This window comes from Pyrus communis, chromosome 17 (genome assembly GCF_041283825.1).
Source record: "Pyrus communis isolate YQ-2024b chromosome 17, ASM4128382v1, whole genome shotgun sequence".
NCBI lineage: Eukaryota > Viridiplantae > Streptophyta > Magnoliopsida > Rosales > Rosaceae > Pyrus > Pyrus communis.
In genome coordinates this window covers 25685015-25710424 of record NC_142581.1, presented here as the reverse complement: position 1 = coordinate 25710424, position 25410 = coordinate 25685015, and the positions used below count along the sequence as shown (strand labels likewise).

At 38.9% G+C, this 25410-nt stretch overlaps 2 protein-coding genes and 2 pseudogenes across 3 annotated transcripts; 3 read left to right on the top strand and 1 right to left on the bottom strand.

The window, feature by feature from the left end:
- Positions 1-1010: 1010 nt before the first annotated feature.
- LOC148689694 (pyruvate decarboxylase 4 pseudogene) lies at positions 1011-1584 on the bottom strand (annotated as a pseudogene).
- Positions 1585-4563: 2979 nt separating this feature from the next.
- On the top strand, positions 4564-9480 carry LOC137709510 (LEAF RUST 10 DISEASE-RESISTANCE LOCUS RECEPTOR-LIKE PROTEIN KINASE-like 2.4). Its single transcript, XM_088689354.1, has 3 exons — positions 4564-5424; positions 8200-8238; positions 8323-9480. Exons 1-3 carry the CDS (start codon positions 4647-4649, stop codon positions 9405-9407), a joined length of 1902 nt encoding a protein of 633 aa, XP_088545480.1. The 5' UTR covers positions 4564-4646; the 3' UTR covers positions 9408-9480.
- Positions 9481-9757: 277 nt separating this feature from the next.
- LOC148689693 (protein TONSOKU-like) lies at positions 9758-17774 on the top strand. Its single transcript, XM_088689365.1, has 6 exons — positions 9758-10889; positions 10984-11213; positions 11332-11505; positions 11852-11969; positions 12065-12179; positions 17173-17774. The coding sequence occupies exons 2-5, from the start codon at positions 11070-11072 to the stop codon at positions 12163-12165; spliced, it is 537 nt and encodes a 178-aa protein (XP_088545491.1). The 5' UTR covers positions 9758-10889; positions 10984-11069; the 3' UTR covers positions 12166-12179; positions 17173-17774.
- A 3942-nt stretch (positions 17775-21716) lies between these two features.
- On the top strand, positions 21717-23410 carry LOC148689692 (putative glutamine amidotransferase GAT1_2.1; annotated as a pseudogene). Its single transcript, XR_015958546.1, has 2 exons — positions 21717-22194; positions 22442-23410. The product of XR_015958546.1 is annotated as a putative glutamine amidotransferase GAT1_2.1 (transcript).
- Positions 23411-25410: the final 2000 nt, after the last annotated feature.

The window sequence follows — 25410 nt, the reverse complement described above, 5'->3', positions numbered from 1 at the left end:
GGTCCGTGAGTAAGGGTGTCCAAGTTTGACGGTGTCTAATCTTGTAAGTGCCCGAACGAATAGGTGTCCAAGCTCGCGGCCGTCCAAGCACTTAGGTGTCCAAATGAGCGAGTGTCCGAGGAAGTGGGTGTCCGATCAGACAAGAGATTACTGTTCAGACTAAATATTTGTCACCATAAGAATGTGGCTCATCGATCTATAAGTTGATAGGCTTCTTTAATCAGTAACAATGTTGATCAATAGAGCTAGTTGCTCAATAATTCCTAACAATGAATGACAATATAAGTACGAACGTATAATGAATAAATCAAATTGACAAAGTTTGTCAAGGTAAAATATTGTACTATGTGCCTTCTATAAATAAATAATTTATTCAGTCGGTAAATCACATGTTGTATAAGTGACATAGTTTAATGGCAGTCACAATTCATGCACATATAACTATGCATATCAGTTTGTACTTGTCACTTGTATCAGTAGCTGCATGACTCTATTTGTCATGTTGCACACACCATGTCATGAACTATTAATCAAATGCAAATAGTACTATCTAAATATCGTGCTGACTGTCACTGCGACAAGATTGAAAAAAGTGCATAAAGCAATTACTTATATATATATATATATATATATATATATATATATATAGGGGCACTTAATGTATAGTGAACAAAATAGGCAGTATGGCGTGTATGAAGCATATACAGTAATTACGTATGAAAATAATATTTAAATAATAAATATAGTGTTCATAATGATTAAAGTTGTGTTATTTTAAAAGGGAGGTGGCCGACATATTAATAAAAGAATAAAGAATTCTTATCTTCTTCGCAGTTGTCTCGCGGGTTTTTTCAGAAAGTGGGCATGGTGGGAACATGCACTCCCCTTCATGATGAAAGTCTTATCTTTTTCAGAAGTTGGTGGGCATCTTCTAGTACAACAGAAAGTGGAGACGGGGAACCTTGCACTAGTTCTTATCTTATTCATGAGTGCTTCTCGTGGGTGTTTTTTCAGGCCACTGGTTCATTGATTTGCTCGTTAATGGCGGTCTCACTTTCGTCAGTGTATTTCTGATAGCAAGTGACGGTCTGGAAGCATGTCAGCTCTTGGCTAAAATCCGGTAACCCAATAGTGTGGTGAAGACTCCTGTGCGTCCCGCAATCGTTCAAGTTGGGTCCTCCAACTATACAAATCAATGGCAGACTCTCACTGTAAGCTCCCGCGATAACATTGAGAACACTGAGCCCACCCACAGTGAAAGTAACAACACACGCCCCGCGACCGGGCGTAGCCGTCAGCAGCGTACCCGGCGTTGAGTTCGTTGCAGCAGCCGATGTTGGTGAGCCTGGGCTCGGCGATGAGGTGGTCAAGGAGGGTTAAGTTCAAGTCACCGGGGACAGTGAACACGTCGGTGACGCCGATTTGGACGAGTCGGCGGGCGATGTGGCCACCCAGAGTGGCGTCAGAGGAGTTGACGGTGGAGGGGGCAGAGCTTTGGATTGCTAAAGCGGCACCGTTCGGTAGGCTGCCGACGTCGGTGCACGCAGGCTTGCAGACGTCGAGGGAATCGATTTTGGTGTTCATGGGTTTCTGAACTGGGTTTTGATCGTACTAAAAAACCGTTCTTGAAAACTACTCGGAAAACAGAAAATATGGGAACTTTGCAATGGGATTTGGGTTTTTCTGGGATTTATGGAATTTGGTTTTTGCAGATCCACGGTGGAGACAGGTGGTTTGATGAAAAAAATGAAAGAGAACCGACATAGCTTTTCGTGTCGATTCCCACAGACGGCGCCAAATATTGATGCACAAAATCGGCGAGGATTTTGGTACAACAGAAAGTGTGAAGTTTATGACCTTCGCTAGATTGCTCTGGTCATTAAGTATGTAAATAGATAGAGACAGAGAAGCAAACAATACAAGATATATCGTGGTTCACCCAAGTTGGGCTACGTCCACATTGGTGTCAATTCCGTTTCACTATGTAAATGTGTGGATTACAATGGACAAGTAAGGGAGCTCTCTGTGTGGATTACAATGGACAAGTAAGGGAGCTCTCTGTGTGCTGCCCTTTGTGCTTCCCTTTGCTATCATTCTTCTTCATCTAGTGAGTGCGAGAGAGCTCTTTTATAGAATAAGGGTTTCTTCCCCTCTTAGATTAATCATGGGCTAAGTAATGAAGCCCAAATACTGAAGTCCAATATATGTCCAATATATGGTAGAACATATGATAAACATTCAATTATAATAAAGTGCTTAAAAATGGTATGATTTTCAGTTTAGTAAGATAATAATATGACTACAATAGTGTTTTCCTATTTTAGACTAGAAATCTAATTAAATAATTAAACACACTAAAAGAAAATACAAAGAACTTACTTAAGCTTGGAGACTTACTTGAATATGTACACATGAACATCATCAGTGTAGTCTTGACATGTATTACAAATTGTCCTTAGTGTAGATACATTTCGTTTGTTTCTTCGTTTTAGTGTAGTCAAAATCTCCTTTAGTTGCACCAAACTTTTAGACAAATCAGTCAATAACGAAATCTCTTTAGATGATAATCTACCAGCAAATGAATAACCCTCCAAATGACCTGCTGCTGTGTGATTATGCACTCCAATTAGTACCGTCAATATCCAATCATTATCAATTGCTAGCTTTTTATCTTTTAATTGAAACGAGCATCCACATTTTTTCATTCCAGAATTACTTCTATCCTCATCCTTTATGTCTTTTTCGTGAATTTGACTTACATATTGTCCATTCCTTTCACAACCCAATGTAAGTCTAGGGCTCCTGTTATCTTTTCCACCTTGATTGGATCGTAAAGTCACAATAACAAAACATACATTCCCAACTTCTCGAGCCCTTTGTATTAATTCTTCTCTACTCTTGAATAACTACGTACCAAAATTGCACATTATGAATAAACATACAAGAGTATAAGTAAATCATTTGCTTAGTCAAGCAAATATTACCTTATTTGTGGTAAAGTCATTAGTACAGTCCACCGTATGTGTAGATGCTGAATTATTACCAGATTCATCTATCTGCTGCAAATGAATTCCACCATATGTAAATAAATGGGCATTACATCAAGTTGAAAATATTGCTAATTAAGAAGGGGATTTGTGTGTAGGTTTCAGAGACAACACATCAACTTGGACGATTATCACTGTCAGTTGCGACAAACATGCCTTACTTGGATTATTAGCCTAACCCAATGAAAACGAATTCCAGAAGTTCTCACAGAAAAACGTGAAACAAATTGCACCCTAATTTAAAGCAAATTCAAATAAAAATTCACAAAGCTATGTTTCAATTGTACGATGTCGACAATGTCGACAAATCAAGATGACCACATAAAATCATCTTTTACCTCTTCAACGGTAATATAATAATCTACTTCTTCTATAGAAACGTCATCTTCTAAGTTCATTCTTTTTGTTTTCTCTGAATGAAAGGAGATGAGAAGGATGAGTTAGAGTTTAAGGGAAACAAATCGTTTAAACATAGCGTGAGAGTTATCATGCCCAAACTTTTCTTTTTTGTTTTTTATTAAAAAAAATTAAATAAAAAAAAAGTAATGCAAAAGAAAGTAACCAAGGTCTTTATTAGTCATTTTATAAATAGACAAATTTGTAATTAAAAATTTCATAAAAAGGTGAATGGAAAGATAAGATATTGAAAGTGGGAATAACAGCTCTTTTAAGATATTTTCTCTTTTTGGTGGTACCTTTCATTGACTCAATAATCCCTTGACTTTGCTACATAACTTCTAGAGTTAGATTCCGTCGTCCCTTGACTTTGGTACACATTTTCCATACCATAAATAATATTAAACTTATACGCGGCTTCTTCGGATGGCCGGTGTACAAGAAATTCAAATATCATTTTTTGGTCGAAATTCAAATATGAATGACGGAAAAATTCTAAATAAAGTTCAACATCAACAACAAACCCAAATTCGACCCCAACAACAAACCCTAAAATTCGAAAATTCTAATTAAAACACAAAATTACATAATCAATTGCATAATTAAAGAGAAAACAATAACTAGATTCAATCAATTGAAAGAAAATTGCAAGAAAAATAAGAGGGGGGGGGGGGAGAACAGAGGGAGGGGCGGAACTTGGGAAGAACAAGAAAAGTGAAAAGACGAACTGGGATTCAAACGAAGAAGAAGAATTTGAGAAGACGAACTTGGGATTCAGACGAGAGAGCAAAAGTGCGTCTGGAGAGGAAGAGAGAGCGTCTTGAGACCCAGAGTGGGTCTGGAGAGGAAGGAGAGAGCGAGAGATTTCAGCCCGACTAAATTGTACCGTGGTTTTTGACGGTATAAGTAAGTGGGTAAATGCTGTATAAAAAAGGTGGGTCCGGATTATTTAATCCGGTGGTTATTTAATCCAAAAGGACACCAAACACTATACTCTGTATTATTAGTACTATCTGGTGCTTTATCCGGTGTTCCAAACAGGGCCTTAGAATATTTCAAAGGGCCTACATTTCAAGATTTGGAAGTTGGAACAAATTATATATTAAAACGAAGCAAGAGACCTGACTCTTATTCCTTTTACTAATTCCCCATTCGATATGATGCTCCAAACTCTTTACTGAGATTTTTCCTCCAACATCCATCATGCAGTTCTTTCTACTCCAATCTTTGTTTCCATTTCTTTTGATCGTTTCCTTTCTTTCGATCAACGTCGAGTTAAGTCTATGCCAGAATGATCAACAATTCACAAACTGCAGCAGCGAACTCAATTGTGGTGTCGTCGGAGGCATATCATATCCCTTTTGGGGGGTAAACCGAGCTAGTTACTGTGGTCAACCCGGATTTGAGGTCCAATGCCTAGACAACGTCCCTGTGTTCAACATGACGGGTGCGAGCTATAGAATTCTGCAAATGAACACTACAACAAATTCTCGGACCGTTAAGGTTGCTAGGAACGATTACTGGGGTAGTATCTGTAATCCGACTTTCGTCAACACCACCCTCAACTTCTCTCTGTTTGATTATGTTTCTACTTATACAAACATGACGTTTTACTACCAATGCCCTGCCAGCATGACGCTTCCTAATTTTCTGTCCTGCAACATAAGCAGTACAGTGAGCTCTGTTTTCTATTCGACACGTTCGATGACTTCTGTGAGCTGTACATATGACGTTATTGTTCCCGTTTATACAACAGCTGCTCTTGCTATAGAAGACGGTCAAACAACTACAATCAGCGATGCGGTAGACGGGGGTTTCTCACTTCAATTGCAGATTGACAACGATCAATGCGACAAATGTTTGGGATCAGGAGGACAGTGTGGGCTTAACACTACTAAAAATTCTGGATTCAGTTGCTTTTGCGCAGATCAAGCCTATGCATCCACATGTAATGGAACTAGTAATTCAAGTCAAAACGGAGGTACGTCTGTCCCTTGTCATTCTCATCTAAATTACAAATTTGGAACTCCTAGCTTGCTTTTTGTTTTAGATGATTAGTGGTAAAATTAGGAAGCAGAGGGAAGGAATCTAGTATAGTAAGAGCCAACTGTTTGCAAAAGAGCAGACAATTAATGGATAAGTTGGGTCTCCATGTTGGATCCAATTTTTTTGTTTCTGAAACCAATTATTACTACATAATGTAGTTACTTTGATCATTTTCAAAAACTACGAATTATTTTCCTAATTGAATACCAAATAACTCCTTATATTTCTCGCAAATGTTGCCCGAGCCAAACCTTAAAATCCTTAAAGATTGTTCAGGTTTTGGTCAGCTTGTGTTGATGTATACGTGTATATGCAAAATTAGATTAATGTATGTTAGTTTTTTTTTAATTTTAATTTTATTTTTATAATTTGGGTCCTTGGATCACAGTCCAAGTGTATATTTTAGATTCAATTGTATTGAGGGTTTTTTTATTTTTAGATTTGTATTTTGTTATTGCCTCTTGAAATCATCTCATAAAATAGATTACTTGGATGGTTAGATTTTGTGCTGATGTAAGAGAGAAAAACTACTATCTCCCATCATGTAGCAACGGTAATATTCCCTCACATATTTTGTGTTAACTGATGAATGAATCACCATCGTGTTTGCTTCTTTGATTGTTCTCTCTGCAATTTTTTTCCATTCCCAGAATTCCAAAATCTCTAGCTTCCCTCACATGTTTCAGCCTTTGTTGAATTGTTGGTGCCTTTCTAGTCAACCCTTTTTATTGCTGTTCTCATGTTGCAAAATTTTTCTTTTAAATTTCAGTTTTACATACTACAAGTAGTTAAATAAAAATTTCAGCATACGTGTCAAATGGTGTATTTATTCGAAACATACACATAACCTACCGTACAACTATACAATTCCACCGAAAACGTGTTAGCTTTTGTTGATTTTGATGATTGTAATCTAAGTGCAGAGCGAATTAAGCATACAAATCCAAAATTAGGCAATTTTTCTATTAAGGTGGCTGATCTTTTCGCTATGCAAGGGTGACCATAGAAATAGTCACAAACTTGGCCATCAAAACTTTCCACTGGCTGTGGGCACTAGTAATCAATTATTTCTTCATAATATTCAAAGTTGGGGGCATATGAAAGATGAGTTCTATTTTTAGTCCGACAAACAAATAAAGCTTCAAAAGAGACAGACCCAAAAGCGACGGTGCTGTACAGGGACAATGGACAACGAAAACTTTGTTGTCAAAAATGATTTAGGAGCTAAGTTATAAAAGACGCTAAGTAATGGGCTGGGGCTTAGCGGTTAGACCACTAGACAGTTAGGAGGGGACCTAAGTGGATTAGATGAATTTAAGCAAATATTATATATCGTATAAATAAGTATCTATTTATACTTAAAAAAAGATACATAATTGTATTGAGATATATAAATTGTAAAATAAAATATAAATTATAAAGTTAATATATATTTACAACATGAGGAGCAAGCATATAATGAGTATTCATTTGAGTATTTAACAAGTCTTTTACATTTTAGTGAAAAAATAATTTGCAAAATGAGTATTCAACAAGTCTTTTACATTTTAATGAAAAAAATAAATTGCAACATGAGGAGCAAACATATAATGAGTATTCATTTGAGTATTCAACAAGTCTTTTACCTTTTAATGAAAAAATAAATTGCAAAATAAAAGTTATCAATTTTCTATATAAGTGAGAGTCGCGACCTAGTCGTGTGCTTAGACGGGTCTAGGCGGGCTAAGCAAGCGCCAAGGTGCGCTAGGCGGACCAGGTTTAGGCGTCATTTCTTAATCTTCAAACTCTAGAGATTAATCGGAATGGTGACCAGCCCCCTAGCACCTAAGCATGACTTTTTAGAACAGTGTCTAGGAGCGGATCAATTGTTATAGCAGAGCTTTGATCATCTTTGCGATACCCTGCTACCAAGCCAGCTCCTGGGATACGGTACTAATTCTGGAACCAGGACTGCCGTGACTTCCTGGAAAAGTGAAAGTGATCCGTCAACTGGGATATTCTTGCTTGGAATTTCCCAAGAGACGCCATCACAAATATTTGTTTCGGTTATACGCATCAACTCCCCGCTACAGAACTGGTCCATGGGATAAAATTGGATTGGTATACCAGGAATGGATCGTCAATATCCAAGTGGATTTACTATATATGTATGCGAGAAGTGACGGGATATGGTATGTCTACTCCCAACCACAATATACTGAATGTGACAATTATGGAGCACGTGGACCTTTCGGGGTTTGCAAAGCTGCTGGATCAGTCACATTGAGAGGAAAAGAAGATGATGATGATGGGTGCAATGGGGAAGTAATCTATATGGAATTGATTGGGTGGAGGAATGATCGTTTTAATGAGCAAATTTCAGTTCCATTGTTATGTTTTTTTATTGCTTGTTCTGCTTTCCAATTAGGGTTTTGGGGGGGGGGCGCGGGGGACACCTCCCCAAGATTAAGAGTTGCTTCTCTTCTTTACTGTTTTCCAATTGAGATTGAATTTGGAATTTTTATTTGCTTATCTTCTTTACTGGCATGCAATTAATCAGTTGACATAAATTGGAATTTTTATTTGCTTCTCTTCTTTACTGGCATGCAATTAATCAGTTTTAAGTTAGGAGTCTAGACTTTATGTTGGTGGGACATGAACAAATTCACTTGTTTTGAGCAGATTGGATCTTGTGTGATTTAGCTAACTGCAGTTTTCTTTACAATTCAAGGTGCAGGAGATAAGCAGTTGAAATTGAAGCTAGGACTAGGTAAGATTGATATCTCTACATTTAAATGTCCATTGATTGCTCTGCATAACATACCTCCAATCAAATTTAACTCTCCTTTAACAGTTGGTGCAGCTTTTGTTGTCGTCGTTCTAGTTGTTGTTTGCTGTTTCTTTTGGAACAAGCGTATCCAAAAACATCAAATTGTTGAGGCCTTTCTAAGGAGCCATGGGCCGCTTGAAGTTCAAAGGCATAGCTATTCGGAGGTCAAGAAAATGACCAACTCCTTCAAAGAAAAATTAGGACAAGGAGGCTATGGTGCTGTTTACAAAGGAAAGTTAAAGGACGGCCGTCTTGTAGCAGTGAAGGTCTTGACCAAACTTAAAGGAGACGGAGAAGAATTTATCAATGAAGTGGCAGCCATTAGTCGAACTTCCCATGTCAACATCGTCTCCTTGTTGGGCTACTGTTTTGAGTGTTCGAAGAGGGCTCTGATCTATGAATTCATGCCTAATGGATCGCTCGAGAAGTTCATATTTAATGCAAGTAATCCCAAGAATGATCATCATCACTTGGGATGGGAAACTCTGGATCAAATTTCACTCGGTATTGCTCGAGGATTGGAGTACTTACATCGTGGTTGCAACACAAGAATTTTGCATTTTGACATCAAGCCTCACAACATTCTTCTCAATGAAAAGTTTACCCCAAAAATCTCAGATTTTGGCCTTGCCAAAATATGCAACAGGAACGAGAGCATTGTGTCGATGTTGGGAGCTAGAGGTACAGCAGGATACATTGCTCCAGAACTATTTTCTAGAAACTTTGGAAAGGTCTCGCACAAGTCTGATGTGTACAGCTACGGAATGATGCTTTCGGAGATGGTTGGAGGAAGAAGGAACATCGACACGGAAGTTGAAAATACAAGTGAAATATATTTTCCGCATTGGATTTACCAGCGTCTTGAACGAGATGAAGAGCTTGGTCTACAGAGTGTTACGAATGAGGAAGACAAAGTAAGAGCGAGGAAGATGATCATAGTAAGTTTGTGGTGCATACAAACTGATCCTTCAAACCGGCCAGCGATGAAGGAAGTGATAGATATGTTGGAAGGGAGTGTTGATTCGTTGCAGATACCACCCAAGCCTTACTTGTCTTCTCCTCCAAAATCCCCGGCAGATTCTTCTACTACATTGGTATCAATACAGTAGAAACCCTGTATTTTACTTGAACGAATCTGTGGTTTTTGAGGCAATATAAATAATCACGTATGCATTTCATTTTTGTTTTGTTTTGTTTTTTTCTATATATGAATGAATCAACACAGTAGGAGTGACTCACTCCTACTACCCCTCCAGCAATCAAATATATATTCAACACAAAATGTGTGAAACATTTGCATTTGTGGCCCAGGCCAGTGGACCAAGGTAGTGTGCCCGCTTCATGCATTTTGCGAAGCCACGTGATTCTATTCAAACAAACAGTGAAGAGAATTGAAGCCGTGTTGAATTTCAGGGTTTTTGCATAACCTTTGAAAATGAGTGGATCGGCGGTACCCCATTACTTGAAAAAACAACTCTATGGTGGTGCTGGATGAATTTCCAAGCAACAAGCATATTGCATATGAATTTCCAAGCGACAAGCATATATTGGATAAATCAAACTGAAAGAAACAAATAAGATTTAACATGAGTATGTGAGAAATTAGAAATGGTGTGTGTTTCCTTGTTTATCACTTCCCTTCCCTCTATACTTGTAGACGAAATTTTTTTGAATAGTGAGTTTGGTATCAAATTATAAGTGACCTATTATGTACCTTAACCCAAATTCCCAGCTCTAAATATCTTCGTATAAACACTAAAAGATGCAAGTGATGATTTGCCTTGGCAACTTAAGGTTTTTTTTTTTTTTTTTCCTAATGTACTATATTCTGAGTTCAAGTATTTTTCTTTCTTGGTGTAAATTAATTTAAAATATTGCAGGTAATAAAAATAAATAAATAGAAAGATAAATAGTCAACAAAACGTCAAGTACTCATAATTTGTCCCATCCCTTTCTTTTTGTTTTGGGTGAACTTCCTTTCTTTGAATAAGCTTTGTCCTATAACGTCACTAGCTCCTTTCCTCTCTCTCTAGTTCCTTCCTTTTACCTAGTGTCACTCCAACTCCAACTCCAACCACAACTAACTTTATTCATTTCATTTCTACCAAATACTTCCACTTTCCCAAAATATGAATTCCTGGCTTTTCTTCTCATCCCATTTCGCCTTCTTTGTTTTCATCAACTTTCCTTTGTCCTCAAGCTTTGATTCGTACACAAATTATAGTAACGCGTTTCACTGTGGAGACATCACACAAGTGGGATTTCCCTTTTGGGGAGATGGAAGGCCGGAGAGTTGCGGCTATCCGGAACTGAAGCTAACATGCTCGAATGATGTTACCGCCATTGAGATTATGGGGAATCGAGGAAGAGTATACTGTGGATATGGGTTGCAAGAGAAGTGGAGAGGAAAGTATCTTTGTTCCAGTGCACGACATGCTTCTTGATCTCTTCAGCTATTCCACCCCGCCTATTTCTCTTTGCACACATCGAAGAAAACAGAGAGTCACAGCTATTCCTTTCACAGGATATAACTACCCAATTCATGGAAATGCCATCATTTATTTACTTTCCAAGCTTGGCACTTTGAAAAGGTTTAGATTCACTTGAAATCATTCGTTCTTTCAGTATGCACAGGTTACTCTATCCACTAACTGGGGTGAATATACAAATTTCTTTCTTATGCAGATTTTCAAAATTAAGTCTGAATGGACTGAGGCTAATGTTGAGAGTTGTCCCACATCGGTGAGGGACAAGGTTTGCTATGTGCTTATATGGTCTTGGGCTACTCCTCATATTGTCAATTAGTTTTATGGTGGAACCCCAATTTCAAACAGTCTGTAGTTGATAGCCTTTGCAAGCTTGCTAAAACCTTGTCCTTGTCAGGATTAAGTCTTCGGGAAACTGGTATTGGTATTGTGAGTGCACTGTCATTTTGCATTTACTTCTCAGTTCTCACTGTTGTTGGACTTCCGTCACCATGCATATTCTCCTTACTGCTTTCTTCCAATTTTGTTTTTTAATATTCTTTTGCAGGGTGAGCCCTTACCATTAACTGAGTCATTGTTCAGCCAAACTTCAGAGTTTGTGAAACTTGACTTTTCAAAAAGTAAAGTGACGTCTAATTATATTCACAGACTAAGCACCGATTCTTCTATGATTTGTGGCATTGTTGAGCTGAACCTTTCGGAAAATCCTATCACGAAGAAGGTTTGTTCTCTCATTTGTATATACAAATACATGAAGATATGCTGCCTTTATAAACCTGAGATTTTTTGTTGGAGCTGCATGAGATTATTTTGTCATTAACTCTCTTCTGGCCTTTACATGTCCTTTGTCCTTCCACTTAATTTGTGTAACTTTTGACCTGAATTGTCATTCTTCACCATGTACGCCCAAATCCGTCCAAGGGCTTTATCTTGAAAGAATGTTGTCATTAGTCTCTTTGCTAGTCTAAGAATCAAGTTTCTGCTACGAGAATTTCTTGGATCTTACCAAGACAAAAAGGGTAGTCGATACATGTCTAATTAATTCCATTTCATCACTATGAACACAGGGCAACAATGCACTATCATCAATGCTTTTGGATTCTCAATGTTGTCTGAAAGTGTTGTCTCTTCAAAAGTGCGAGCTCGGGACTGCTGGAATTCTTCGAATAATCAAGGCATTATCAGGTTCACACCACTAAGCTCACCTCTGTCCTTACTCCCAAATATTAGTCCCATGAAATGGAACTAATAATAATTGTTTGGTTTGATGTTTTAAGCAGGTAATGGTTGTCTTGAAGAGCTGAATCTTGCTGAAAATGCCAATGTGGAAACACAAAACTCTGAATCTACTCCGGACCCCTTCTGTACCAAAGGAAGCTGACCCTGCTCAACAGGGTTCTATTGGAAGAATAAGCCGTCCTACAGCCGTCCTACCTTGTCCTACCTACACACTAGCCGTCCTACAGCCGTCCTACCTTGTCCTACCTACACACTAGGACGGCTACCTTGTCCTACCTACACACTTGTATCATGTATATATATCCTTGTAATCTTGTAGAGAAATATAATGAGAAAAAGTATTCTCTTCCATATTTTCCACATGGTATCAGAGCCGGAACCTTAACCGGCCTGACTCCATTGTTGTCCCTTCTCTTCTTCTGCACATTCGTTTCGATAATGGCAGAAGATAATCTTTTTGGCTCAGAAGCTGAAAGCTTCACAGCTCCTCGCCCTAGTTTTCCAGAAGCTGAAGTCAACCCAAACCAACGTTTGTGTTCTGTGTTGTTAAATGAGTTTAACTATCTTCCATGGTCCAGATCAATATCTCTTGCCCTTGGAGGAAGATCCAAACTTGGATTCGTCAATTGAAGTATTGAAGCACCTGACGTCGCATCGCCGGAGTATGAAGCATGGCTGTGCAAAGACCAGCTGGTCATGTCGTGGCTCCTCAACTCCATGGATCCTAAGCTGTCTGAAATTTTCAGTTTTTCAGAATCCTCTAGTGCTTTTTGGAAGGCAGTCAAGGACATGTATGGAAATCAAAACAATGTTGCTCGAGTGTTCTAGCTTAAGAGGAATCTTGCAAGTCTTCAACAAGGTGATAAATCCTTTGTTCATCATCTCGGTTGCATGAAAAACATGTGGAACGAACTAGAAATGTATCGACCACACACTATCGATGCTGCCGTACTGTTAAAAAGGTCCGAGGAAGACAAAATCTTTCATTTGCTTGCAAGTTTGGGTTATGAATATGAAGATCTTAGAAGCCATATTCTAATGAATCCCGAACTTCCATCATTTGCAAGTGTTTGCACTACTATCCAGCGAGAAGAAGTACGCAGAAAAGTCATGAATGTTGACGTAAAACCTAGTGTGTCTGAGGCTAGAGCTTTTGTGACAAATCACAAGTCATTTGGAGATAAAGTATACAAGGGAAAAAGCCAGATCTGAAGTGTCTACATTGTAATAATGTTGGACATCTAATAGATCGATGCTGGATATTGCACCCTGAGTTGAAGCCAAGGTTTGAGAACAAGCCTTTAAGAGATCATAAGGGCTCACACGCCAGACCACATACAAACAAGTACCATGCTGCTGCTGCTACATCCATCGGTGGGTCGATGAACTTTACAGCCAATCCGGCTGATTTGTTGAATGAGTTCTCAACCTACCTTCAAACCAGAAAAGGAAGCACAGGTGAAACGTCGACTGGGGAAAATCAAACTGCTCTTCTTGGACAGTTTGCAGGGTTCTTAGCTGAATCTGGTCATGTACCTCAAGGAGACATTCCAGGTATCATGTGTGCTCTTTCAACTGCTCTAAATGTTAGTCACTCTCATGATTTTTGGATTATAGACTCAGGTGCCACAGATCACATGACAAATCAATATTCTAAGCTATACGATTTTGAAAGCCACACTAAACCATCACTAGTTTCTGTAGCAAATGGTAGAGGTGTGCCAGTTCTAGGTAGAGGGAAAGTTAAACTGATCTCAGAAACTGTTGAGTCCACAGCGTTATATGTTCCATCTTTTCCTTTTCAATTATTGTCCGTAGGAAGGATTACAAACTCTCTAAACTGTCATGCAATTTTTTCCCCCCACAATGTTGTTTTTCAGGATCTAGCCACCAAGAAGCTGATTGGTGAAGGTCATTACCTAAATGGGTTGTACTATTTTTCAGAGGACCTCAATGTTCCAAAGGGGTTCCAAGTCAGCTCAAACCTAGAACATCGGTTGTGGCATCAACGCCTAGCACATCCCTCAGAATCTGTGTTGTCTACATTGTTCCCTAGTTTATGCAAATCCTCCCTTGTATGTGAAATTTGTCATTTGTCAAAATCTACTAGACTCCAATTCAATTCTTCCATGTCTAGGACTAGCAAGTTGTTTGAGATGGTGCACTCCGATGTTTGGGGACCTGCACCTCTAGAGTCTTTTGATGGTTATAGGTACTACGTTATCTTTGTTGATGATTTCTCAAGAGCCACTTGGTTGTACCTCCTAAAATTCAAAAGTGAAGTTATGGATGCTTTCAAGGACTTTCATAATCTTGTCATGAACCATTTTTCGTCCCAAATCCACATACTAAGGTCTGATAATGGCACTGAATATACATGCAAAAATATGACTAACTATTTGAGCACCCATGGAATTATACATCAAACAAGTTGTGTAGGTACTCCTCAGCAAAATGGAATTTCCGAAAGGAAGAATCGGGACCTACTTGAAAAAACCAGGGCGCTAATGTTGCAAATGAATGTGCCTAAGAGGTTTTGGTCTCAAGGAGTTCTTGCAGCCACCTACCTTATCAACAGACTGCCTAGTCGTGTTCTGGATACAAAATCACCATCTGAGGTTATGCAAAACAAAAACATTAATCTTTCCCATCTGAGAATCTTTGGATGTACCTGTTATGTTCATATTCAATCCCATCACCGAGACAAGCTTGATCCCAAAGCTGTCAAGTGTGTTTTCATGGGATACTCCTCCACCCAAAAAGGGTACAAATGCTACAATCCGTGCTCCAGGAAGATGTTTGTCTCAAGAGATGTACGGTTTGATGAAAACCAACCATATTTCAACAAATCATCAGATCAAAATCGTCAGGGGGAGCATTTCCGAGATCTCTTCCCATTGCCAAATCCAGTCGAACCAAGTGACTGTGTCCATTCACTACCTCACAACCGGGACTCTCATGCAACTCTTAATGACAACCTGCTTATTGGAGACGACACTGAAGCCTCAGAAGCACAAGTAGTTCCCCATGACCATAACACAACATCTATACAAGAGAGTGGAGCTGAACCTATTGTGATCCCAGCTCAACCCCGCAGGAATCCGACTCGAGATCGACATCCACCATCAAGGCTGCAAGACTATGAAACTTACCATGCCAGGTACCCTATTCACAAGTTTGTAAATTACTCCAAAGTCTCTCACTCTCATGCCGTCTTCCTCAGTAAATTGTCCTATGAAAGTGAACCAAGGAACTTTCAAGAAGCCAATTGTCAAGTTGTGTGGAGGCTAGCCATGGAAGAAGAACTCAAAGCCTTGAATGAAAATAAAACCTGGAGTGTAGTTCAACTTCCCAAAGGCAAGAAGGTGGTAGGCAGTCGATGGGTCTATAAAATCAAATTTAATTCTGATGGCTCAATTGAACGACACAAGGCAAGATTGGTGGCTCGCGGTTTTACTCAAACTTTTGGAGTGGACTATAAGGAGACATTTGCTCCCGTGGCTAAGATGAGCACAATAAGGGTTTTGTTATCTGTTGCAGTGAACCATGAATGACCATTGTACCAAATGGATGTAAAAAATGCTTTTTTACATGGAGACCTCGAAGAGGAAGTCTACATGCAACTACCCCCGGGTCATCCACAAGCACAGAATTCAGGTATGGCTTGCAAGCTTTATAAGTCAATCTATGGCTTGAAACAATCTCCTCGTGCCTGGTATGCCAAACTGAGCTCGGTACTTGAAAATTTTGGGTTCAAGAGAAGTCATGCTGATTCCTCCCTGTTTGTTCGAATAGGATTAGTTGGCAAATTAGTTGTACTAATCTATGTTGATGATATCATCATCACAGGTGATAACATTGATGAGATTCACACTCTTAAACATTCTCTTCATCAACAATTTGCCATTAAAGACTTAGGAGTTTTAAAATACTTCCTTGGGATTGAACTGGCCACTTCCCCCAAGGGACTTTTTTTGAGTCAAAGGAAATATGTGATTGACTTACTTCAAGAAGTGAAGATGATGGATTGCAAACCAACTCGTACTCCTCTTGATAGCAAATTGAAGTTGGACTTGACAGGAGAACCTCTCAGTGATATCAGTTACTACCAACGATTGGTAGGTAAGCTTATATATCTCACCATCACCAGACCGGATATAACTTACGCCGTCAGTCTTGTAAGCCAATTCATGCATGCACCCACTGAAGCTCATTTAAATGTTGTTAAAAGAATTCTCAAATACCTCAAAGGCTCCATTGGTCGGGGAATCGTCATGAAAAACAATGGTCATACTCAAATCATTGCCTACACCGATGCTGACTGGGCAGGGAATGCTATTGATAGAAAATCCACTACTGGCTACTGCACGTTGGTTGGAGGAAACCTCGTGACATGGAAGAGCAAAAAAAAAAATGTAATTGCTCGCTCAAGTGCCGAAGCTGAGTATAGAGCCATGGCTTCCACTGCATGTGAACTCATTTGGCTCAAGGGCCTTCTCTCGGACTTGGGGTTCTCAATCAACACACCTATGTCTCTTTTCTGTGACAATCAAGCAGCTATGCATATTGCCTCCAATCCGGTGTTCCATGAACGCACCAAACACATTGAAGTTGACTGTCACTACGTTCGGGAACAAGTCCAGTCCAAGGTAATTCAAACCACATTCACTGGAAGCCAAGATCAACTTGCTGATATTTTCACGAAGTCTCTTGCTTCTCCTCAGTTTCAAAGTCTGCTCTCCAAGCTTGGATCAATTAACCTCCTTGATCCAGCTTGAGGGGGAGTATTGGAAGAATAAGCCGTCCTACAGCCGTCCTACCTTGTCCTACCTACACACTAGCCGTCCTACAGCCGTCCTACCTTGTCCTACCTAGACACTAGCCGTCCTACAGCCGTCAAGCCGTCCTACAGCCGTCCTACCTTGTCCTACCTACACACTAGCCGTCCTACAGCCGTCCTACCTTGTCCTACCTAGACACTAGCCGTCCTACAGCCGTCAAGCCGTCCTACAGCCGTCCTACCTTGTCCTACCTACACACTAGGACGGCTACCTTGTCCTACCTACACACTTGTATCATGTATATATATCCTTGTAATCTTGTAGAGAAATATAATGAGAAAAAGTATTCTCTTCCATATTTTCCACAGGTTCCTACCATGCGAACACTGATTTAGATGCGCTTGAAGTTGCTGATAGTGAAGATGATCAAGAAAAAGTTGAAACTGCTGCACGTGAACTTGATGACAGCTTTACAAGCCCATGGCGGAGTAATTCCTCGTCTCCTGTGCACCGGTTTATTCAAGAGTTTTCTACTGCCGTTGGTATGCCAAAAAATTTGCAGCTACTGGGAAAATGCATCGGTTTATTCCAGAGAAAATGCAGAAATATTGCATTCTTCTTGGCCAAGCTCAAGAGCCGGTGCAGCTTGGAGGCATATCAAGGATCAGACCATCCATTTTAGGGGTGGGCAAACGGGTAGAGGACCCGCAGGTCGGGACAGGTAATCATGGTTTGGGACGGGTCCAATTTTTTTGTCAGAATAAACGGGGAGGGCCGGGTCCAAATCTTTAGACCCACAGGGCCCCGGACCGGCCCATTTCTATAATGCAATGGATGGCACTGTTGGAGGAATAGAAACCCACTTATTTGAATGAATGAATAGGCCCATTCCTATAATGACAATACGAGGAAATTGGTTTCATTGGGCTTGTTTCTAATATAATTATACAAAATGAAACCTTCCCGAGCTTCCAAAGTCTTCCCCCTTCTTCGATTTCAAACTGAAACCCACCAAGTTCATACGTCTCTCATTTCTCCCACTCTCTGCAAGTCCAGCGAACTTCTTCACGTCTCTCATTTCTCTCTCACCCCCTTCTCTCTCTCTCTCTCTCTCTCTCACTCTCTGCACGTCTCTCGTTTCTCTCTCACCCCTAATTCGAACATCACCAAACTTCTTCAGATCCTTCCATTTCTGATCGTAATATGCTCAGTCTCTCCCTTGATTTTATCGAAATCTCACTCAGATGGACGAAGATGGCGCATGGGTCTAGACAAGAGAAGACGATCCAGATCAGAGATAGACAGGGGACTGAAAGGGGCGGAGCTGAGAGACTGAGATGGCGAGAGCATAAGTACTGAACACGTACAAAGCTTTGCTACAAGCAACGTGGAAGTCATTCGCCGGAGACGTGACGATGCTAAACAGCGCGGCGGAGGTCCGCAAAAAGTTCAAAGAGAGCAGGCACGTGATGTCAAACATGGAGATCCAGAGCCTCTTGGAATAGGCAGGTGAGGCCTCCCATTTCATCAGCGAAATGATCATCTAGGCCAAACTCAATTGCTGCTGGGCATTTGGGTTTTGCATCGGAGAAAGGCAGACTTGAATAACGTTGTTTCCTTTTGTTGGACCTGTGGACCCGGCCCGAACCACCTGTTTCAAACAGGCCGGGTTATGTCCGGTTCCAACTTCAGAAATTTCAATACTCGGCCCATCCCGGTCCATTCCAAAATTAAAGCAGATCCGGTCTGGTCCCTTCAAATTTGAGCCCAGCTCGGCCCGTGCCCACCCCTAATCCATTTATTTATGAAGGGAATCAAGTGTTGTGTGAAACCCTGCTGCAGAAAGGATTGGTTTTCTTGCTTCTTGCTGCTACAACATCCTCACTCAGTACCAGTACCAACTTCATCTTTAAAATCACAGCGTAAATTCATACTTCCAAAATTTTCACCATTAAAACCAAAAAATGTATAGATACATGACTGCGTAAATTATGCAGACCATAACAACTTTTATTTTTGCAGAGAAATTTGTGAGACATAATGTTAATATATATGACGTGTATTTGTTTATAAAGGCAGTCATGTAGAACATGTTTAGTGTGGATTGTTTGCCCGACTTCAGTTGAGGACATGTAAAGACAATGTGCTTACCTAAGGTTGCCATATACAAGTTACAACTAAGCACGCGATCAATGAAGTTTGACAGCTATTTTTTTTTTATAATACAAGTGTATATTTATCGGAATTGGTTGCAAGTGTAATCTACTAAAAACAGTTTTTCGTGAGGGATGTGTTGAAAAATGCAATCTCACATCAGAAACTTGACAAACCGTATTACTACTTATGAATAAATAGGCTACTAATAATGCTCAAGTTTTTTATAATAAAATTTAATATCTGCCAAATTATGCAAAGGTTAAAGTTCTGGACATGTTTAGACGCCGATTTCATTTCCAAGTATGGACGTATGTAGTTCCTGCTAAGTGCTAAGTATCATATTTTCGAAGTTACATTATGAAAACGTATTTTAATTTACTCCATACTAGTAGAAATAGAATGGTCTTGCAAAGTGGATACGTCCACATCAGAGTACGAGATCCATGCATGCCAATCCAGTTGTCAAATTATCCCGTTCCAAAGTAGTGGTTAAAGTATTTCCCAGTCAGCTTCTGCTCAGCTTTGACCTGTCTTATTTGAACCTGTCAACTTAATTTCAATGTATCCATGCAAAACTTGAAAGCCAAGTGTCCTTCATTCCCGGCATTCATCAACACCTCTAACTCGATCTTCACGCTTCCACGACTTGCATGCATTTCCATCTGTTCAAGTCCCAACTTCCCCAAACATCAATGAAATATAATATATATATATATATATAGAGAGAGAGAGAGAGAGAGAGAGAGGCGGGGGGAACCTTTAAGGGAAGAAATTTTTTTTTTTTTTTTCTTTAAACGGGAATTAGTTGTTGGATCCGAATTACATCGAACTTTAACAATCCGAACCATTTGTTTTTCAAGTTGCACCTTATAAATCATCCTTACAAAACATTAGCCAAATTGGAAATGTTTAGAACATATAATTGGGTTTGAAGAAATTAACGAATAATTTGTTATATAAGAGACAATGAAATTTTATCTTGATAATTAAATAGACAAATGGTTTCGGATTGAAATGAATTTTTGCAAGGATAATCTATGAATCGAGATTTATAAAATAGACGGGGTTCGGATTGTTGATGTTCGTTGTGGAGTGAACCCCACACTTAATCTCTATTTTTTGACAAAAATAGAGATCCGTGTGCATAAAGGGTTTGTGTGTGTGTATATATATTATCACCGTGCATGCATTTTGTGGCAGGATATTTTTTATATTATAATTAGCTAATTACTCTTAATGTTGATCGATGCATGAATTTCTCATTCATCCAAATTAAGAGAGAACCAGTCAAGTTTGGCTGCTGGAATTCCACTCACTCTATACAGTGTACGTGTCACGTGTGTGACCGCCATGGTCCGCTTAATTAATACTAGACGAAGCTCAAACATTATGTGTGCAAAAATAAAATAATTTTAAAAAAAATATATGGAAAAGAGAGAAATTGTGAAAGAAATAGAGAAAAAAAAATTGAGTTATTTAATTTTTAAATTAGAGATGTTATGATGAGATGTGGGTGAGGTTTGAATAAAAAAAATTTAATTGTACAAAATTATATCATTACCCTTGATTTTATAGTGTGATACAAGATCAAAAATTATCTTTTCACTCTTTCAGTTGACAAGGAAAATTTTATTAACAGATAATTTAGATGTTACATACTAACAGTTAAACTGTATTTCTTACGAAATATCGCTTCAGTAAATTCGAATTTGTTATGGAAACCTTACAAGTGATGGCAGCCATCAGTAATACATGAAAAGGATAAAACACTTGTAATTAATAAAACTTATAGCTTTTGAGATTACTGGAATCTTACCTTCTTCAGTTAGAGGAGATGGCCAGAGAGGGAGACTGAGATGTGTCGCTGAGTGTTGATGATGGCTGAGACCTGAGAGCCGGAGAGTGAATCGAGAGGCAGAGAGAGAATGAGTCGTTAGAAAAAAAAAAAAAAAACAAAAAAAAACAAAAAAACGAGATGACTAAATGTGTTTGTCTTTATAAACCAATGGTTGAGATTACCCTAATAATATTAGATATTTAAAATTATAACAATAAAAAATTCGGTTCAGTTTTGATAAAATTTAACTACCAAGTTATTGCTTACCGATCGGTAATTTACAATTTAGGTATATTTTGGTTTCACTAATTTCATTTTCGTTTCTGTAATTTTTAGTTCGGTATTTCGTTCAGAAAAATGACAGCCGTAGTTGTGTATAGGAGAATAGCCTTTGTGATTGAGTCATAAATTTTGTATTTCTTATACGTAAGAGTGAGACTTATTCCACGATATGCTTGACAACTTATTTTACATAATCATCCTACATTTAGCAAAATTTCGGATATGCTTTTCTATTCCAATAAAAAAAAATTATTGTTCTTTTTATAAACGATATGATAATCTACATTAAATTACTTTAAACTATACGGAAAGATTCTAACACACGACCTCAAATGCAAGTGCAAATGCTCTCAAAGCTACTAATTTTCTTTTTATTACATATGAGATTCTATACTAATCTAGATTAATCACTCCACTTACAAGAAAATTATTTATTAAAATTCTAATAAAAGCAGTTTTTCTCAGTGTAATAATTTGTTAAGAATTTGGATAACATATAATAATTTATTTACGAATATTCTATACTTATCAAAATTTGGGAAATAATGTAATTATTTATTTTCCTTTTTTGGTTGATTATGATGATTGGTGTATCAAAATACAATTACGATGGTAGGTAAATCGTATGTGTATAAATATAGGAATAGAAATAAGATTTTTCATTTAATTGATCATCAATTTGGTGTTATTAAAAGTGTTCAACAAATGCTAAGGATGCGACTTCGATCCGTACTGATTCTCTTTCTCCAACAACTAACAATTTAATCGGCACAATCGTTTGTGAAAAAATAAATTCCAACAAACTGACTTGGGAACTGTAGAGATGAATGCGGCCCAGACAACGTACTCCTTCTTCCAATTTCTTTAAATAGCGCTTTTTCTGGCTTTCTTATCCTCTTCTTCTCTAATTTTGGCAATTCAGACTCTTTACTACTTTCTATTCGTCTTCTTCTTTTCAAACCCTGAAAATAATTAAATTAATCAAGACAACCAAAGAACAATTACATTGATCGTGCACCCACCACTATGGATTCTGATCTCTCCGTTATCCTCCCTCGCGTCCTCATCGTCTCTCGACGTACCCTTCGCAAGAACAAGTTCGTAGATTTTGTGGGTACGCTCTCAATTTCCATAACAATAACAATTTCATCTTCTTTTCTTCATAAATTTTTAACATTTTATTACGAGCGGTATTACTGTAACTAAGGAAAGAAGAAGGGTTTGAACTCAGAAACGCAGTGGCTTGAAACAAAAATCTTATACACGAGGCCAACACACCACTTTCTTTAACGCTTCTATTCAAATCCTAAATTCCTAATGCATAGTTTTACTGATAATTAATCGTTTGTATGTGATTTTAGGTGAATACCATCTTGATCTTATATACCAGTATTCGTGCCCCGAGTGAATGGGGTGCACATGTTATTGGATAGCTTCGAGCCCATCCATGGAGTCCTCCTCTGCGAAGGAGAAGACATCGACCCGTCTCTCTATGAGTCAGAGGTTGACGTCTCAGGTCTTTCACCCGAAGAGTTGGAAGAAATCAGGAAGCTCCATGCAAGCGACACAGCCATCGACAAAGAAAAAGACTCGATCGAACTGAGGCTGGCGAAGCTCTGCCTCGAACGGAACGTACCCTACTTGGGAATATGCAGAGGCTCAGAGGTCTTGAACGTAGCATGTGGAGGAACCTTTTACCAAGACATCGAGAGAGAGCTCTCGAAAAAGCTCAGCAAATTCGATGATAAAAAAATGGTGTGTATGTGCAGCATATAAATTATGAAGACTACGATGGGCATAGGCATGTGGTGAATGTAGTGGAGAAGACTCCTTTGCACCATTGGTTTAACGAGTCTATGGAATCAGGAGAAGGGAAGATGCAGATTAGGGTTAAGAGCTATCACCATCAACGTGTTAAGAAATTGGCACAGAGATTTGTGCCAATGGCATTTGCACCAGATGGTTTGATTGAAGGGTTTTACGATCCAGATGCTTATAATCCTGAGGAAGGTAAGTTTTGTTGGATAGTGGCCAACTTGCATTGCTTTCGGCTACACAACAATCCAAACTACTTTGGCTATAAAAATTATAAACAAAAGAAGGTGGGAAACACCTTCCTTGTTTTGGGGAAAAGTAAAAAGAAAAAATATTTTGGTTGTCTCCAAAACCCGTGAGTTTTGGTTTGGAATTGTTTTTTATTCTGCTTCTTCTTTTGCAACTTGATAAGAGCTTGTACTTTTTGAAGAGAGGGCAGAGAGCAGAGAAGTGTGCACCAGAAAAACTAAGAAGAAATAGAGGTGTCGCAGCCCCTCTTTGAAGAAAAGAAGAAAGTGCTCCTCTCTTTGGTTAGAAATAAATTATTCATTATATTTTTTTTCTCTATTTGTTTCTTTGGTGTGTGAGAGTTATTGGGTGTATTGGGCTTTTGGGTTGTGAGATAGCCAACACTTGTAAACTCCCATTTGGTTGATAGTGGATTATTGGGTGAGCTCCTACTGCTCCGAGGACGTACTCCAGTTACACTGACTGTTGAGGAACCTCGTTAAAATCTTGGTGTCTTTTATATTTTGTTCTTGCATTTCCATTTGATAAATTTCCTGTGGGCTAGCTTGAGTTGGTTCCAAAAGATTTTGGTGCTATCCTAGCACAACAATTGGTATCAGAGCACTGGTTGCTCTTGGGTACTGTCTAATTGCCAAAAATGTCAGACGGGCAAGATGAGAATCCTTTTGGAAGCAGCTCCGGATTTGCAAGAACTACGGTGCAAAATGCAAAGTTCGAAGTTGAAAAGTTTGATGGCACAAACAACTTTGGGATGTGGCAATGTGAGGTCAAAGATGTGTTGGCTCAACAAGATCTACTTGCCGCTTTGGGAGAGAAGCCGGAAGCTATGTCGAAGCCGGAATGGGAGAAATTAAATTTGTGGGCTTGCTCTTCAATTCGGTTGTGCCTTGCAAAAACTCAGAAGTATTTTGTGATGCGGGAGACATTGGCAAGTGTGTTGTGGCAAAAATTGGAAGACAAGTATATGACGAAGAGTGCAGAGAACCGGCTACACTTGAAGAAAAAGCTCTACCGCTTCCAATACAAAGAAGGTACAAAAATGATTAGACACCTTGATGCTTTTAATAAGTTGATTGCCGACTTGTTAAATTTAGATGAGGATATTAAGGATGAAGATGAGGCCTTAATATTGTTGAATTCCTTGCCGGACTCTTATGAGCATTTTGTTACCACTATTATGCATGGTAAAGAAACTGTGAAATTTGAAGATGTGTCAAATGCCTTGATGAATTATGAAATGAGGCATAGAGATAAAAATCATGATAGTACCTCGGAAGCTTTATTTGTTAGAGGTAGATCATCGGAGAGAAGATCATCTTCTAGTAGGAAAAAATCACAGTCTCGACCTAGAGCAAACTTTAAAGGTAGAAAACCTTTGGAAAGGGATGAATGTGCCTTTTGTCGTAATAAGGGCCATTGGAAGAAAGATTGTCCTAAATTGAAGACCAAAGGTAAAGAAAGTTCTGAAGCTAATGTTGTTGAAGTTGAAACAGATTTTCCTGATTTTGCTTTAACCACTTCCTCATCATTTGATTTTGCTACTAAGTGGGTGTTGGATACGGGTTGTACTCATCATATGACTCCTCACAAGGATTGGTTTTCAAGCTTGAAAGAGTTTGATGGCGGTGTTGTGTTCATGGGAGATGACAATCCTTGCACAACAAAAGGGATTGGTACAGTTCGTTTGAAGTTGCATGATGGCATGGTTAAAGAGTTGACAGGTGTTCGGTATGTACCGAATTTGAAGAAAAATCTTATTTCTTTGGGAACTTTGGAAGCCAAGGGCTTCAGGTTTCATTCAGATGGGCAGACATTGAATGTGACTTATGGTGCACTTGTTGTGATGAAAGCTCCTCGATGTGGCCATTTGTATTTATTGCAAGGAAGCACTGTGACAGGTGAAGCATCTGTAGTCTCAGAAAATATGGGCACATCCGATTCTAATACTACTAGATTGTGGCATATGAGATTAGGCCATGCCGGTGAGAAAGCTGTACAAGGGCTTGTGAAACAAAGTCTTCTAAAAGGTGCCACGACTTGTAAGCTTGATTTCTGTGAGCATTGTGTCTTGGGGAAGCAAACTAGAGTGAAGTTTGGTACTGCTGTACATCAGACGAAGGGCATTCTTGATTATGTGCATTTGGATGTTTGGGGTCCTACAAAGACTCCCTCTTTGAGTGGTAGACATTGGTTCGTGACCTTTGTTGATGATTATTCAAGAAGGTATTGGGTCTACACTATGAAGCACAAGAGTGAGGTGTTGAGC

Bases quoted from the DNA above. Each gene is read 5' to 3' on its own strand.
- LOC137709510 (XM_088689354.1), top strand. From the start codon at position 4,647: ATGCAGTTCTTTCTACTCCAATCTTTGTTTCCATTTCTTTTGATCGTT. The intron at 5,425-8,199 runs GTACGTCTGTCC...TTACAATTCAAG, and splicing joins TAATTCAAGTCAAAACGGAG to GTGCAGGAGATAAGCAGTTG. The intron at 8,239-8,322 runs GTAAGATTGATA...CTCCTTTAACAG, and splicing joins GAAATTGAAGCTAGGACTAG to TTGGTGCAGCTTTTGTTGTC.
- LOC148689693 (XM_088689365.1), top strand. From the start codon at position 11,070: ATGGTCTTGGGCTACTCCTCATATTGTCAATTAGTTTTATGGTGGAAC. The intron at 11,506-11,851 runs GTTTGTTCTCTC...CTATGAACACAG, and splicing joins AAAATCCTATCACGAAGAAG to GGCAACAATGCACTATCATC. The intron at 11,970-12,064 runs GTTCACACCACT...TGTTTTAAGCAG, and splicing joins AATAATCAAGGCATTATCAG to GTAATGGTTGTCTTGAAGAG.